General features: G+C 41.4%; 2 protein-coding genes across 2 annotated transcripts; both read right to left on the bottom strand.

Annotated features, from left to right (window-relative positions):
* Positions 1-195: 195 nt before the first annotated feature.
* Positions 196-3,271, bottom strand: LOC148132247 (thiol S-methyltransferase TMT1A-like). Its single transcript, XM_087956220.1, has 2 exons — positions 2,762-3,271; positions 196-451 (listed from the first exon to the last, which is right to left on the bottom strand). The coding sequence occupies exons 1-2, from the start codon at positions 3,251-3,253 to the stop codon at positions 215-217; spliced, it is 729 nt and encodes a 242-aa protein (XP_087812346.1). The 5' UTR covers positions 3,254-3,271; the 3' UTR covers positions 196-214.
* A 4,265-nt stretch (positions 3,272-7,536) lies between these two features.
* On the bottom strand, positions 7,537-17,229 carry LOC113421106 (thiol methyltransferase 1A). Its single transcript, XM_026681333.2, has 2 exons — positions 16,645-17,229; positions 7,537-8,497 (listed from the first exon to the last, which is right to left on the bottom strand). The coding sequence occupies exons 1-2, from the start codon at positions 17,134-17,136 to the stop codon at positions 8,261-8,263; spliced, it is 729 nt and encodes a 242-aa protein (XP_026537118.1). The 5' UTR covers positions 17,137-17,229; the 3' UTR covers positions 7,537-8,260.

The following is a 17,229-nucleotide window of genomic DNA, read 5'->3' as shown; positions in this document are numbered from 1 at the left end:
CATAATCACAATGTGGATTACAATAATTAGATATAGTACAGACTTGTTTACAGTTGTCTGAGCTGCTTAATTGTTTCTAGTGTTTACTTTTAATTTCCTTGCTTTATCTCAGTGACCTTTAGGCAGACATGTATGTATAAAGCATTAGTTTAATCATTACTCGAACCCAAGCCAAAGTTTATTCCCACATAAGAGAAAGATGCTTTTTCTTAAATTACTTCACTGCGTATCCATAAATATGGGGACAAACTACAATTATGATCAATGGGCCCATGATGTGTTGCAGATTCAGTTTAGAAAACCCCGCGTTCTCCAACTCTTTCCAGGTCTCTCTTAACACGGAGCATCCATCTGTCAGATATCCCCAAGTAGGGTTACAGACTTGTTGCCAGAAGTAGGTCCAGGTTGATCTGCCAGCTGCTACATGTTCAATGAAATAGTATGCACCACCCTGCAAAAAGTAAAATAATACAAAAAAGAATAATATAAAATTATTATAAAAATATTATAAATAATATAAAATAATATAAAAATTAGATATAACATTCACATTGTAATCAACATTGTTGTTACAAAACTTCCTGGGGACATGACACAATAATTAAGTATAGAGACAAAATGAAACTGGAATGTAATTTAGCCATTAATGATTTACAATAGATAGAAGTTCTAGGAGAATTGCAGAATTGGTCTTTTTTATTTAAGGATGGTGACTAAGTAGCAGCAGAACCAGTTCAATATATTTCTGCATATCAAACTCAAAATTTGAATAATTTATCATTTTATTTTTTATTTATATCTTCCATTAATTTATCAAATAACTCAAGGCGGAGTACACATCCAACACACTTTTCTTATGTTCTCCTCAACTCTGTGAGGTAAGTTGGCCAAGGAGAGTGACTGACCCAAAGTCACCCAGCTGCTTTCATGGCTAAGCTGGGACTAGAATTCATTACATCAAGATACATGAAGAAAGCCAATTTATCTATTGCTAAATGAATAAAGAGATACACTCAATCATAAAGTCAAACAAGTCCTATTAAAGGACAAAAAGGCTTTAATGTGTCTAACAACTTATATTTGAATAGCCCTCCCCTAACTCATTTGATCTCTCAATTCTTTACCCGATAAAAATGCTACTTTTTTATCATGAATATTCAGTTAGGCTGCATTCACTCTAGATATCATTATTATGAGAAAAGACAAGTTCCTTTCTAACAACTTCTTATACAGATTTAAAATTTTAATTGATCACCTATTTTCCTTTTCGTTTATACTAAAAAGTATCAAATGTTGGAGCTTCTCTTTTTAAGATGATTTTATTTGCCCTTCACTGCTTCTTCCTAAATTCATATTTAGGAAGAAGTACAAAATTAGTTGACCAGAAGAATGCTGTTTATAAAACTTACTTGGACTTCAGTAAGGCATTTGATAAAGTAGACCATAATCTACTACTAAAGTAGAAAAATGTGGGTTAGACAGCATCACCACCAGATGGATTCGTAACTGGCTGACCAATTGCACTCAACATGTAGTACTCAATGGAACTTCATCTACATGGAGGGAAGTATGCAGTGGAGTACCCCAAGGCTCTGTTCTAGGCCCAGTACTCTTCAAAATCTTCATCAATGACTGAGGCAAGGGGATATCAAATTCATCAAATTTGCAGATGACACCAAGCTGGCAGGAATAGCCAACACTCCAGAAGATAAGTTTAAGATACAGAAGGATCGACAGACTTGAACATTGGGCACTATCTAACAAAATGAAATTCAATGGAGAAAAAAGTAAGGTTCTACATTTAAGCAGGGAAAACCAAATGCACAGGTACAGTATTTGTGGTACCTTGCTCAATAGTACTAACTGTGAGAGGGATCTTGGAGTCCTAGTGAACAACCATTTAAATATGAGCCAGCAGTGTGCAACAGCTGCCAAAAAAGCCAACACGGTTCTGGGCTGCATAAATAGAGGGATAGAATCAAGATCACGTGAAGTGTTCATACCACTTTATAATGCCTTGGTAAGGCCACGCTTGGAATACTGCATTCAGTTTTGGTCGCCACCATGTAAAAAAAAATGTTGAGACTCTAGAAAGAGTGCAGAGAAGAGCAACAAAGATGATTAGGGGACTGGAGGCTAAAATATATGAAGAATGGGTGCAGGACCTGGGTATCTCTAGTCTAATGAAAAAATAGAATAGAATAGAATAGAATAGAATAGAATAGAATAGAATAGAATAGAATAGAATAGAATAGAATAGAATAGAATAGAATATATTGGCCAAGTGTGATTGGACACACAAGGAATTTGTCTTGGTGCAAATGCTCCCAGGGTACATAAAAGAAAAGATACATTTGTCAAGAATCATAAGGTACAACACTTAATAAAAGTCATAGGGTACAATGAGCAATCAAATCATACTAGGAAACATACTAGGAAGAGAAATTTTGTTTTTTTTGTTTTTTTTTATTTTTTTTTTTTTTTTTTTTTTTTTTTTTTTTTTTTTTATTTTTTTTTTTTTTGTTTTTATTGTTTTTTTGTTTTTAAAAATTTGAAAAAAAAAAAATATTTGAATTGTTTTTTTTTGATTTATATTATAAATTGGAGTGGTTTTTTTTTTTTTTTTATTCTTTCTTTTGGGGGGGGGGGGTTTTGGGTTTATTTTTTTTGGTTTCCATCCTCCTTTTTTTTTTTTTTTTTGGTGGTCTGGAGAGACCAGACTTAAGGAGACTTAACTCTCCCTCTCTGCCTTTTGACTTACCGGTTTGAGCACTCGCAGAATCTCCTTCAAGGCAGCCCGGGGGCTGTTCACAGAGCAAAACACCAGCGTGCAAACCACCACGTCCACAGAGTTGTCCGGCACAGAAGACAAGTTCTCGGTGGAGGCGACCACAAAATTATCGAAGTGGAGGTGCGTGTTCTGAGCCATGCTCTCCACAAGGACATTTTGGAAGTTGGGATTGTAGTCCACGCAGGTCACGCGAGAGTTGGGGGGATAAAACTGAAAGTTGGCGCCAGTGCCCACGCCAATCTCTAGCAGGTGGAGCTTTCCCGAGGGGTCGGCGAAGTCCTGCATGTTCTTGAACAGCGTCTCCTTTAACTTGTGCATTTTCTTATTGTAGATTTTGCTGGAATACTTCATGAAATATGGGAAGGTTTTTTTAGAAATAGGATCCCATAAACCAAAATAGGCAAGCACATAGATTGGCAGGATGAGGATTTTCATGCATTGTTGGAGGACGAAAAGCAGCATCGTCGTTAGACTAAGAAGAAAAACCTTTCCAGCTTGACTCCCTCGATGGTTTGCTTTAAAATACTCCCTATTCCGTTTAATGTGTTTCGTAAGCAAACCGTTCACACCCGATCCCCATTTGTTTCAACTCCTTCCCTCAAAACGACACTATAGAGCATTGCACAACAGAACAACTAGACAGAAGAACAATTTTTTCCGAAAGCCATCACACTGCTAAATAATTCCCTCAACACTAGTTCAACTATTTACAAAGTCTGCACTACTTCTCAACACTCCTTACCGCCCATCCCCTCCCACTTGTGACTGTATAATTGTAACTTTGTTGCTTGTATCCTTACATTTATATTGACTGTTTCCTAGTATGATTTGATTGCTTAATTGTACTCTGACTATCATTAAGTGTTGTACCTTATGATTCTTGACTCTTGATGAATGTATCTTTTCTTTTATGTATACTGAGAGCATTTGCACCAAGACAAATTCCTTGTGTATCCAATCACATGTGGCCAATAAAGAATTCTATTCTATTCTATTCTATTCAGTTCAATTCTATTCTATTCTGTTTTGTTCTGTTCTGTTCTGTTTGTTCTGTTCTATTCTATTCTATTAAACATCTTGCATTAATCTTGAAACTTTTTGCATCGTTGTACTTAAACAGAAAGAATTTTTTTTAAACACATATGGCTTCAATTCCAAAGCTACATTTTATGAAGACCAAATCATGAAACAAGGATTGGAAACAAAGCAAAGGTTAACCTTCTCATTCTTTCTAAATTCTAACCCCTTCCTTCTTATGTGGAAGTGAGCCTTTCTACTTGCCATTTTATTACCAAGATTTCACCACTATCTTCAAATTAAAGAGTTGCCTTCCAACAATTAAAAAACACAAGTTGGCCAACTGCCTGAATAGTAGTACAGCACATAAGTTTTTATGTTAAATATCAAACCACAAAGTGGAAGAGGGAAAATATTTATGAGAAATATTTACTGTGTTTTTTGCTTGGCAAATTTAAAAGGCCATTGGACTCCATAAAGGCTATAACAGCAATAGATGAGTGTAACCATGTAGCAGAAGCTAGGCTAACTGCTGAACTCGGAATAGTCTGAATTATGCTTTGGAAATTGTGGGATTGCATAGTTTTGTTTACCTAGAACAGGGGTGGGCAAACTTTTTGGCTCGGGGGGCTGCATTCACTTTTAAAATTTGACAGACGGGCCGGGTCAGCACAAGATTTTTGGGGAATCGCCCCCCCTTCCCCCCCTTCTTCTCCTCCTTCCCCTCCCCTCGGAGGCCCCCTGAGTCAGGAGTTGCTACTGCCGGCACGGCTCCACACGGCTCCAGTCCCACGTTGCCTCGGGAAGGGAAAGGCAAAAAGGAAGAGCCGCAGCGGTGCTTTGCAACAGCAGCAGCAGCACCGCAGGTTCAGGCTCAGCAGCTCCTGGTTTTGCCTTTTCCTTCCCAAGGCAACGCGGGACTGGAGCCGCGTGGAGCTGCGCCGGCGGTAGCAACTCCTGACAGCCCCAGCCGGACACCTGAGCAGAGCCCGGGCAGAACTGCCTGTTGCTGCTGCGGGCGCTTCTGCGGGTGTCTGGCTGCCCAATTAAAGAACCGCACCAGCTCAGGGCAACTGTGAGGAGCAAGAGGGAGAGGCAGAGAAGGAGGCAGAGGAGGAGAGCACCTGGCCAGTTGGGGAGGCTTCTTGTGCTGCGAAGAGGCGGCTAATGATCTCCGGCTCCACTCTGCTTCTCCAACATCCGGCGCTGCCCTGTTCTGTGCGCCGGCTGCTCGGACTTGCTGGGCCTGACACAGAACAGGGTGGCGCCGGATGTTGGAGAAGCAGAGCGGGCCGGAGATCATTAGCCGCCTCTTTGCAGCACAAGAACAGGGTGGTGCCGGACCATTGGAGAAGCGGAGCAAAGCCGGAGATTAGTAGCTGCCTCTTTCGGCGCAGAAAGCTTCCCCCAACCAGCCGGCTGGTCTCTTCCTCCTCGGCCATACAAAACAAAAAGACAGAGAAGGAGGAGAGCAGCTGGTCAGTTGGGGAGGCTTCTTGTGCTGCCAAAGAGGCAGCTAATGATCTCCGGCTCCACTCTGCTTCTCCAACATCCGGCGCTGCCCTGTTCTGTGCGCCAGCTGCTCGGACTTGCTGGGCCTGACACAGAACAGGGTGGCGCCGGATGTTGGAGAAGCAGAGCGGAGCCGGAGATCATTAGCCACCTCTTTCGCAGCACAAGAAGAACAGGGTGGTGCCGGACCATTGGAGAAGCGGAGCAAAGCTGGAGATTAGTAGCTACCTCTTTCGGCGCAGAAAGCTTCCCCCAACCAGCCGGCTGATCTCCTCCTTCTCTGCCTGTTTGTTCTGTATGGCCGAGGAGGAGGAGACCAGCTGAGAAGCACGCTGCCAGGCGGGGCCACGCGGTGCAGGGCAATCGCCACCGCCCAGCCCTGGCTTGGGAAAGCAGTGGGCGTTCCCGGGCGGTGGCCTTGGCCCCGCTAGCAGGGAAGCAGCTGCCCAGGTCCGTGTTGTGTGTGCAATTTTTTGGCGCGCGGCGCGGGGTCTCTTTTGGCTGGCCCCAATTTTTTTTTTAGAGGGGAATATTTTTTTTTCAGAGGCGGGCCGTATTAAAATGACCAACGGGCCGGATGTGTCCCGCGGGCCGTAGTTTGCCCACCCCTGACCTAGAACATTGTCAAGGAAGTAATCAATACTTTATTAGTTCCAAATGTTCTTTTGGCTGAACATTGAATCCTTGAACACTATATGGCTGGATGCTCCCAGGAGGCTGCAGGGAGGCCTCTTAGGCCCAAAACAGGGTGCAGGGAGGGCCGTGCCACACCCCACTCCCCATTTTGGGCCTAGCAAGCCTCCCTGGAGCCTCCTGGCAGCAAAAATGAAGCATGGGGGGGCTGCCGCACCCCCCGCACCACGTTTTGGGCCTAGCAAGCCTCCCTGCAGCTTACTGGGAGCAAAAACAGGGTGAGGGGGCGCCATACCCTCTGTGCCCCTTTTTGGGCCTAGGAAGCCTCCCTGGAGCCTCCCGGGAGCTAGACAGGCATTGTAGGGACTCCTAGGAGACATGGGGCAGGGTGGGCGGGGCCAGCTGGTCATCAGAACATGGAGATTCTGTGTAATGCCGATGCTCCTGAGCTGCGGAAGTTTGACCGATTCATGGCCGCCCTGTGGCATCGCTTTGAAGACCCCCTTGCTGACCGCAAAGCCCACAATCGCATCAGGGTTGTAAAGCAAGGGCGCCACACATGGCAGAATGAGGAATTTTGTGATCTTGCTTGCCACTTAGATTGGCTAGAGGACATCCTGGTGAGCTGGTTTAAAGATGGGCTGAACAATGATGTCTACACTACCTGCCTGGCCCGAGGTGTCCCAAATCACCTACACAAATGGTACCTCATAGTGGACGAGGCAGAGATCAACATGACCAGGAACCAGTACCAATCAGGGCAAATCTGGAGAAGGTCCCCATCCCAGGGGCAGCGAGAACCATTCAAATTGCAAACCGATTTAAGCACCCTATGGGCCAGATCCGGTCCGCAGGCCTTGAATTTGATTACCTGATTTCATTCATTTTTAAATGTTTCATTTAGAAACAGAATACCATACATTTGTATGCAAATCCAATTAGATGCTATTCACTTGCCTTATGTTTGACCATCAACAGGGAAGAGTCTTTGGGCTGCACTACTACTTTTCATTAGTTAGCCACAAACCTGGGAGCTGTTGTAAATAATAGATAGGATGGGATGGCACTAAATAGAAGTGCCAAATTGTTTTCCCAAAATGTTTCTATAAATGTGGTAGTAACAGGTGAACAGGTTAACAATATACTTCTTCTCAGTCCCCACTTAAAAGTGATTATTGTGGATCAGTCTTTTCCAAGGGTCAGTTACACAACCCACAATGTACCTCAGAACCAGGCAGAGATGGGCTGCACTTATGTTCACAACCAGTTCGCTGGTTGTGAGAGTGCCCTTCAAACATGCAGCTAATCTACTCAGGCAGTACTGCTGAGTACAGCAGGCGTGGGGCAGTACTCAGCTGGGCAGCGAGGCTGGGGGGAACGAGCCTGAAAGTTAATTATATATGGACAGGATAGTGCAAGGGGAGGTATGTAGGCCCAGACCGTGATAATAACTACCAGTTTGCCCGAACCGGTCCAACCAGGCAGCAGCCCACCAGGAGACTTGTTATTTGCATTTGCCATTCACAGAAAAAGTCATGAGACAAGATTCACCAAAGAGAGAAAAAACAAACAAACACCAAAACCCCAAGCTCTTTTTTATTGAAAATGAAAAGCATGATAAGTAAAACAAGGAAATAATACACAATTCAGCAGTTAGCAAGCTTTGATACATTACCCGTTTCTAAATTCTGAGCCTTAGCTTTCAGTCTAATCCCATGCCAATATATGCAGAGATTTACCTGCTCTACAACTACAAGGGGTAAGAAGCTGAGAAAAATCTTTCTGGGTAGGCCTCTGCTATAGGCCAACAGAAGCTTCTGCCTGAAGTATTATTTAAGCAAGATTCCCTGTTCTGCTTGTGCTTAAGCTGTTAGAGCTTAGTCCATTAGTAGTTTGTTCTTAGAGAACGCCACACAGGTTGCGATTAATACCCCAAAACAGGCCTTCTCTAGCTTTCCTTCCTGGGAAGCTGACATGGTGGACTGAGTGGTGCCACAGCAAAATGGCGGGTGGCTTTTTTCACCCCCACACGGTCTTTTAATAGAATTGTTTTTCTTCTATATTTTTATATTAATTATTTTATATTCTTATTCTTTCATATGAATTTTAACATTTATTTGCCCTCCCTCCAAACCTGATCCAAGGTACCATTTAGGTTTAGTGCGGCCTGAAGCTTTAGGAGCCTTTCTCCACTCTGAATTGCATAGAATAGAGGAAACACTTTTCTTATTGCAGCCTATGCATTGTCACTGTTAATTCCTTAAAGTCAGATATCTAATTTTTAAGAGAAAGATGCTTTCTCTTAAATTACTTCACAGCGTATCCATAAATATGGGGACGAACTATACTTAGGAACAACGGTCCTATGATGTGTTGCAAGTTCAGTTTAGAAAACCCCACATTCTCCAAATCTTTCCAGGTCTCTTTTAACAAGGAGCATCCATCTCCTACATATCTCCAACTAGGGTCACAGACTTGTTGCCAGAAGTAGGTCCAGGTTGATCTGTCAGCTGCTACATGTTCCATGAAATAGAATGCACCACCCTGGAAAAAGTAAAATAATACAAAATAATAATAATAATAATAATAATAATAATAATAATAATAATAATAATAATAATAATAATAATAATAATAATAATAATAATAATAATATAAAGCAGAATGCTTTGAACTTACATAAAAATTCACACTGTAATCAAGTTATGTAACTTCCTGGGGACATGAACTCTTAGGGGGAGCCTGGAACCCCCACAAAACACATTCCTAGGTGGCAGATTGGGCCTCCCCAACCCAGTATGGCTTTCATGCTGTAATGGTGGGTTGGAGGGAATCAAATACTTCCCATGGACCAACAGTCCTGGTGAGTGGCAGCTGGCTTATTATCTGAAGGCGGAGACGACATTGGTCAGAATGGCTTCAGAAGAACAGCACACACTGTGGTGGCAGACGCTTAAACAGCGTGTGTACAGTGGTGTAGAAAGCAAAGACTACTACACCATATATTTCCCAGGAAAATCATGTTAATGGTGGCAAAAACCTAACAATGGCTCCGAGTCCGGGTGCCCCTTAAATGGGACAGGGGTGTTAAGAATTTCCCGGTCCACTAGAAGCATGATAAAACCAAAACTATGAGTTGGACCATGGAATCTTGAGAAGTCTATATGAATCTGGGAAAACACACAACACTATCAAAGAAATGTCCAAATACAATATCTCTGTATTGAGAGTGAGTGAAATGAACTAGCCTGAAAATGGAATGTGTAGAATAGGAGATTATACTATCTACTACTCTGGTGAAAATAGTAAATACCATCGAAATGGAGTAGCTATAATTGTAAACAATCTTGTAAATAAATGCATCTAGTCCTTTATTCCTGTATCCGATAGAGTGATGATGATCCAAATAAATAGTACTCCAGTAAATACAAATGTTATACAAGTTTATATTCCCGTGGCTGACAGTGATAAGGCAGATTTAGAGAAGTTCTATGAAGATATAAGCAGTGAAAACCCTAAAAAGTAATAATATCACAATACTCATTAGGGACTTCAATGCCAAAGCGGGAGAAGGAAGTGATGCTCCTTGTAATTGGAAACTTTGGCTTAGGAATCAGAAATGGTAGAGATGACAGATTTGTAGACTTCAGCAAGGAACATAGACAATCTGTGATGAATACTTTTTTCAAGCCAACATCCAATGACGCATATGGCACAAGAAGAAGGGGACATGAAGCAATAATTAATATAGAGACAAAATGAAGCTGGAATGCAATTTAGCCATTAATGATTTACAGGAGATTCAAGTTCTAGGAAAACTACAGAATTGGCCTTTTTATTTAAGGATCGTGACGAAGTAGCAGAAGAACCAGTTCAATATATTTTTGCATATCAAACTCAAAATTTGAATAATTTATCATTTTATTTTTTATTTATATCTTTCATTATTTTAACAAATAACTCAAGGCGGAATACATATCCAACACATGTTCTCCACAACTCTGTGAGGTAAATTGCCCAGGAGAGTAACTGACTCAACGCCACCCAACTGCTTTCATGGCTAAGCTGGGACTAGAACTCAATACATCAAGATACATGAAATACTTTCTCCTGGGAACCAAGGACATTCTCACACCTGGCCAGAGGAAGGAGCAGTGATGTCACCAGACCAGCGGACCCTGTAGTGGTTGGGCCATGTGACTGATTGTTTGGGGCTGAGGGAAAAAACTTTTACTTTTAATTAGGTGAAAACCAAGGGGCCCTTCAAAGTTGGTTTTCACCAGATATGTGCCAATATATTTCCAATAAAGCAGTTATTTGAGGAATTCACCTGCCACAGAGTTCTTGCTTGCAATGGATTTATTACTTGGAATGTTGACATCTGTATTATGGTTAATTAAAATTTTAAATAAAGTTTAAAGCAGCCCAGAGTCATCTTGAATTTTGAAATGGGCAGCTTATAAATTTTATAAATAAATTTCTATATTAATTTTAAATAAATTTTAAAACCAGCCAGAAGTCACTTTAAATTTCAAGGTGGGTGGCATTAAGTCCTATAAATAAAAAAATTGCTGTATTGTTAACTAAAGTTTCAAATAAAGCTTAAAGCTGCTCAGAGTCACCTTGAACCATGAGATGGATAGCATGTAAATTTAATAAACTGTAAGCAAAAGCACATTTAGAGCTAATAAATGAAAGAAAAAAATATATCCAAAACTATGGAGTAGCTCATCCCTTTCCATTCTGTTCACATTACTTTGCATTTGTTCCCCAAAAGTGACAATTGGAAGTATAAATAACAAATGTTGGGAACAAGACTTCAGCAATGTATTGGGATTTTTATCCATTTTGTAACAACAAAAAAGTACTGAATGTTGTTGGTCTCAAACCTGAGTTGCTAAATATTACTATTAGTTGGGCAGGGAAGACTCATTCACCTCCCTCTCTGTGGAAATAAAAGGTAATAGAAAATTGTGTCTTAACTTTATGTATAGCATTAGATACCATATCACATGGAGAATTCTCTTTCTAGCTCCTCTCTCATCCATCTCACCTGAGAAAGATGTTATGGGAAACCACTGAATCTCGTCATATGGTACAAAGGCCATAAATCCCTGTCTATAGTATCTTGCAATTATGTAGCTGATCTTTTTTAATTCTAAATAGCCAGATGTCACCAAAGACTTCAGATCACACTGGTCAGGACACAATTCTGCACGTGCCAAGCTGACTGACCCAAAAATAGGAGAGCAGAAGTGCCAAATTTCAAGGGTGGCATAATGAGAATTACAGCTTGCTTAGGAACTATTGCTCTCATATAGCAATATGCCTGAATCCAGTGGTGGGATTCAGCCAGTTCGCACTGGTTCACTAGATCCGGTTGTTAATTTTATGTGCAGTTCGGCAAACCGGCTGAATTGTCTTGGCCTGGCCCTGCCTCCTGGCCTCTCTTGTCTGACTCCACTTCTCCTCCCCTGAGGGTCCCCCCACCCGAAAAAATGACCGGTGTCAAGATCCCATGGACAACTTTGGCTCAGGCACACAAATTCCATGCTTGTTCCCTTTCTCAGCAAAATGAAGGAAATGCAGAAAGGTGCTGCCGAGCTGAGAATTGGGCTTCAGAGGATGCAATACCTAATAAACACATTATGTGCAGAGAAATGCATGCTACAACCAGCGAATCACATTTTCCAAGGAACAGATGAAACCCCAGCTCCAAAGGAAAGGAATATGGTATGGCTGCCCAAAAGTTTCTTCCCTTTGTGCGGCAAGGCGGCAGGGTCAGTGTTCTTAGTGGTAATGCAGGAGGAAAGCCCAGCAGTGGAGAAGCAGCCACGGTCCCGCTTTGAAAGCAGGTACTAAGAAGCACTCTGGCTAAGCGTTTCTAATAACATTTGCAGTCTGCATGGACTGCCAACCTGCTGTGAGACAATTATTCTTTCCCAACTGAAGCCATGGAAGCTTCTGAGTCCGCTCTCGATTTGGGCAGTGCAAGTACCCGAGAGAGGCACTCTCTCTGGCTGCCCATTTCCCAGTGCCACCTAATGGCCCTTGTGGAAAAGGGTCTTTTCTTCAACTTCTCAAAACTCTTTAAGCCAGATTGTCCCACTCGCCCGGCGTTTGCTTTTCTTGAAAAGAGAGGTCGGCTGTTGTGGGTTGGTCTCCTCCTCCTGTAGCATTTGCTTTCTGGAGACAAGCAAGTCCCCTGAGCACCATATGCTTTTGTAACTAAGATGGCCTGCGTCTGCAAATCAAATAGTTTCTAAGCACAGTTTCTAAGCAGTGTTATTTAGAAATAAGTTATCTGCACAGAATCAGATAAAACCTTACCCACGAAAGCTCAGGTGTTTTTTTTTAAATTCCCAGTCATGTGTATTTAGAATGTGATTTAAATATGTCTACACTGAGATTGATAAATTCAGGAGATGCTAGCTTAGGTCACAGGTAATAATCCATAAAATGTTGAGAAGGAATCTATGTGTGTGGGGGTAAATACGATTATTTGAAATACTGTGTCTTCAGTGGAAATATTCAAATAAATACTACATCCTGATTTAGTTTTAAATGTCACACATGATGGTCCTCTCCCAGTTTCAATTTCTTTATCTATAAAATGGGACCAATATCTGTATTTCACAATGTGTTACAGGTGATGGGAATGCAAATTCTCCACACTTGTGCACAAACAAATGTCTGAGAAAATGCTAAGTATCCTTAAATTTGGAGCTGTTTTTTCCTGACCTGGACAGGATCTGTGTTCATCTGCATTTTGGTTTGGAGAACAGTATCACCTCTATGTCCCAAAGGCACTTTTTAAAGAGGCAACTGGACTTCCTGGTTTTTCTTTGAAGATCTTTTGCTTCTTGGATGAGAGGTGAAATGTTTTCAACGAAAAACCAGAAATCCCAATTGCCTCTTGAAAAAGCACCTTTGGGACAACCATGACCTGGATGACTGAGAATCTCCATAGATATCACCTCTACGAGAAATTTTTAGGCTTAGAGAGTCTAATTAGGAATATCTTCATACTTACCGGAAGTTATTACGCAGGTATTATTTTCTTCATCTTCAGTAGCAGTATTTAAAACATACATATTCAAGGTTGCTAGGGATTTAAGTTTGTTTTGTAGTGCTTATTTGCATAACAAAATCGCCCCTCTCCGAATCCTTTGACCTGAATGGGTTTTCAGACTGCTTTACAAATTGATTCTTTGTTGTTGAAAATGAAGATACTGGGTGCTATTTTAACAGGACCAGAGCGTTAATCTCATCTCTCATGCTAAATCCAGTATATTACTTCAAAAAGAGAGAGGTGGAAGTGTCCTGCCTCACTCAAATAAAAGCACTTTCCCTTTAAGTTAATCAACACTTTGAAGCAGCATCAGTGATGAAGTGACTGGGCTGGGGACAACTACTTAAGTGTCACATAAAGAAAAGAAACTACCCTATTATTCTATTTGAAGATGGCAGAAAACTACCCAGGACTGAAATTTGGATGCAAATCAAATACACATCTCTGCCAGAAAGGCCACTACAATTTAAAAAGCAAAATACATGTGTAGTGTGCGCAAAAGGATTTTCTATCATACTATCACCTACTTTTTCTGTTTCTCTTGTGTATTTTTGTTTTTTCAGTGGTTGGTTATTCCGAGATATAATGATAAAAAGGAAAACTATAAAACAAAGTTTATAAAGCCAGTATGGTCTTGATGGGGTGTGTCCTAAAATAAAGCAAGGTCATGGCACGCACTTGAACGTAAATCAGGAAGCCTGTAATTGTGGAGTCTGTCTGGCAAGAACAAAGAATGCTTATTCACAGGAAATATGCACCTGCAGAGCTTGTAACAATTCTGGGTAGTTAGAAAGCTGACAAAAATAACAAAGAGTTAGGCATCTTGCAAATCTCAGCTAGAAGTTAGGAATAGAGATGGCCTGGAGCAAATAGAATGTGTATTAGATCAGAATTCTGGGAGTTGAAGTCCACCAGGCTTAAAGTTGCCAACGTTGGAGACCCCAGTATTAGATAACTCTTGGAGCATTCATTAGCCAAGGCTTAGGAATAGGGACAGCTAGAGACCAATAGAACAAATGGTAGAATTATTACTAAAATATTTATTAAATGATATTTCTTATTATCCCACCTTGTCCTGCCTTCTCCTTCAGTGAAAATGTATAAAACTTTCTAATTCCTTTGTTTTTGGCTCTTGGCATTTTGGAGTATCTTGGCAAGAGGCATTTTGGAGTATCTTGGGGTACTCCAATAAAAAGCAATCGAAACCTGCACCTCCTGCCTGGTGTCCCTCATTGGCCTCGTCAGCACCACATTCAGACCCACATTGGGGACAACAGTCTAGTAGTTAAGGCATCAGGTTAGAAGCCAGGAGATCAGTTCTATTCTCGCCTTAGATACATAGCTAGTGGGTGACTCTTTCTCAGCATAGCCCAACTCAAAGAGTTGTTGTAGGGAAAACAGGAGGAGGATGACATATTGACTGTCTTGTATTATTTGTAAGAATAATAAAGCAGGATAAAAAAATTGAAAATAGAATGAATGTACAATATAAACAGAAGTCTGTGGCCTCTGCTGTCTCTACTGACTCTGCATGTAGATGCAGGATTATTTTCAAATTAAGTAGAAATGAGTGCATGTTAGTTCTATAGTCTGTCAGAAACTAAACCCAGCAATTATATAGAATTGCCTGCCATGTATAGTCTTTATTTAAAAAGCTTAAAACAACTTTCAGATTTCACCTTAACTAACCCTCTATATTACTAGCCCAACCTTAAAAATTAACATAAAGGAGTTCTCAAAAAGTTTACATTTGCTAAACCAGTCTCTCCTTCGTCCTTGATGAGCTCTCTCGGAGTTCCTGTCTTCCATTCAATTGCATTCTATTCTCTTCCTCCATAAACTTACTGCTATTTTAGGAACAAGATACTAAATTATTCTTATACTTCTTCTGTTTTGTTTTGCTTGGATTAAAATACAGATTTATCATTGCAGCAGGTGCTAATTTTGATTTACATGAGCCTAAGAGTAAGTATCTGGCAAGCAAACTGCCAGGCGAGGAGTGGCTGGGAGGGGAGGGACGAGAAGAGGCTGGGCAAGGCCCCTCAATGTGAAGGATATCAGTTAGCGATGCCCACCCAGTCACCCCTACTCAGCCGGTCATTAGGGCAGAGAACCAGTTGTTAAATTATTTGAATTCCACCACTGCCTGAATATACCTGGTTTATATGAAAATTGGAACTTCTGGCATCGAATCATTTCCTGAAAAACCAAAACCAAAACCTAGGACATTGAAACATTGTGAGCCTTGTGACTCATTCTTGAACTTCATGTTGCCAGGATTGTTGCTATGCTTGATTAGCCATTACTTTTCTATGCTTTTTGATTTTCAGTTCCTTGGCATGTTTTTGGGTGACACTTGACTGTTTGCCCTAGCCTCTTCGTTCTTTGAGCAGATCATGAGACATTTTATGAGCCATGACCAATGATCATGAGCCATTTTATACCTTCTTCAGATGATCCTGATAGGCAGGGTATATTAAAATGAGGCTGAGGATGTCCATAAACACAATAAAGCTCAATAAACACTATTTCTTTGGAGAAAAGCTAGCTAGTTGGACAAATACCCTGTTAAGAATAGTATCTGCATTTTACTCACATTCCAGGTGCTAGGAACAACCCCACAATTCCTGTTTGGAAGATAATGCTGGCTTTGCTGGATGATTTATTTGATTACAGAGTGCAGCACAAAATAACTATTCCAACCACGGAAATGACTAATTTTCTCTGTACAAGCAAACATGTAAGGTCTGGATACTTAATTTCTCAGACTGCATAATATATCAATATACATACAGCATTCCAAAGCCACTGGACTGCATATTATCCCCAGCCTCTGTTTGTGCTTCTTAACACTAGATCAACAGAGTTTTGAAATTCTGCAAGGAAATTGCAGATTTAGGGCAGCATTTTAAACTTCTGTTTAAAGGTGAAGGGCAGTCTTTCGTCTATTTACTTAAGATATCATACTGTACAGACTTTGCTGCAGAATCAGAGACTAGCCAAAAAAACCTTCCCAAAGTAGTGTTCTGCCACAGCAGACATAACCAGATGGGCACAGCTTGTGCTGTGACAGCATCATGCTTCCACCCACCCCATGTTTTCTTGGTCCTCCTGCTACAGTGTCAGCTTGATCTACTCTGGTTCCTACTCCAGTCTCCTCCAAATCAAACTTGATCCCTGATGGTTTCATGCAGGGATGGGGAGAGCATTTTTGGAAACCATTCAAAAGTGATTTGTCGTTGCAGAGAGATGTTGTTTTAACTTTTCAATCTAGCTTCAACCTTGTCTTTTCTGAAGATGTATCAACTGAAGTACCAACCAGGCTCCTATCTCAGGCCAGTAGCTTGCTATCATTTACTAACATTAAAGTTGTTGTATACAGTCTGAAATTGATTCAGAAACACAAGGCAGGCAGAAAAGGTATGGCTGCTTGAAAAGAGGGAATCCTGTTTAGGTTAAGCCTGAAAATGAGCAGCATAAAGAGCAACAGAGAGGTTCTGTTATTGTGGGATCTAAAGCCATAATGTGCATGCACATCCTGCCTGGTGCCCATTATTTGGTGGTCTGGAGAGACCAGACTTAAGGAGACTTAACTCTCCCTCTCTGCCTTTTGACTTACCGGTTTGAGCACTCGCAGAACCTCCTTCAAGGCAGCCTGGGGGCTGTTCATAGAGCAAAGCACCAGCGTGCAAACCACCGCGTCCACAGAGTTGTCCGGCACAGAAGACAAGTTCTCGGCGGAGGCGACCACAAAATTATCGAAGTGGAGGTGCGTGTTCTGAGCCATGCTCTCCAGGAGGAAATTTTGGAAGTTGGGGTTGTAGTCCACGCAGGTCACGCGAGTGTTGGGGGGATAAAACTGAAAGTTGGTGCCAGTGCCCACGCCAATCTCTAGCAGGTGGAGCTTTCCCGAGGGGTCGGCGAAGTCCTGCATGTTCTTGAACAGCGTCTCCTTTTCTTTGTGCAGTTTTACATTGTAGCCTTTGCTCAGCTTCTTCATGAAAAATGGGAAGGTTTTTTTACAAATAGGATCCCATAAGCCAAAATAGGCAAGCACATAGATTGGCAGGATGAGGATTTTCACGCATTGTTGGAGGACGAGAATCAGCATCTTCACCAGTTTAAGAACAAAAACTCTTCCAGCTTGACTCCCTCGGTGGTTTGCTTCAAATACTTCCTGTTCCTTTAATGGCGTTTCGTAAGC

Source organism: Notechis scutatus, chromosome 2 (genome assembly GCF_049901735.1).
Source record: "Notechis scutatus isolate UNSWTSFEM ecotype Mainland chromosome 2, rNotScu1.2, whole genome shotgun sequence".
Taxonomy (NCBI): Eukaryota; Metazoa; Chordata; class Lepidosauria; order Squamata; family Elapidae; genus Notechis; species Notechis scutatus.
Note: the sequence above shows the minus strand (reverse complement) of the source record. Positions and strands in the feature narration are given on the sequence as shown.

What these genes read in the sequence shown, in the direction of transcription:
- LOC148132247 (XM_087956220.1), bottom strand. Translation starts at nt 3,253, where the DNA reads ATGCTGCTTTTCGTCCTCCAACAATGCATGAAAATCCTCATCCTGCCA. An exon ending in TTCTGCGAGTGCTCAAACCG is followed by an intron (nt 452 to 2,761) that starts GTAAGTCAAAAG and finishes TACTTTTTGCAG; the next exon opens with GGTGGTGCATACTATTTCAT.
- LOC113421106 (XM_026681333.2), bottom strand. Translation starts at nt 17,136, where the DNA reads ATGCTGATTCTCGTCCTCCAACAATGCGTGAAAATCCTCATCCTGCCA. An exon ending in TTCTGCGAGTGCTCAAACCG is followed by an intron (nt 8,498 to 16,644) that starts GTAAGTCAAAAG and finishes TACTTTTTCCAG; the next exon opens with GGTGGTGCATTCTATTTCAT.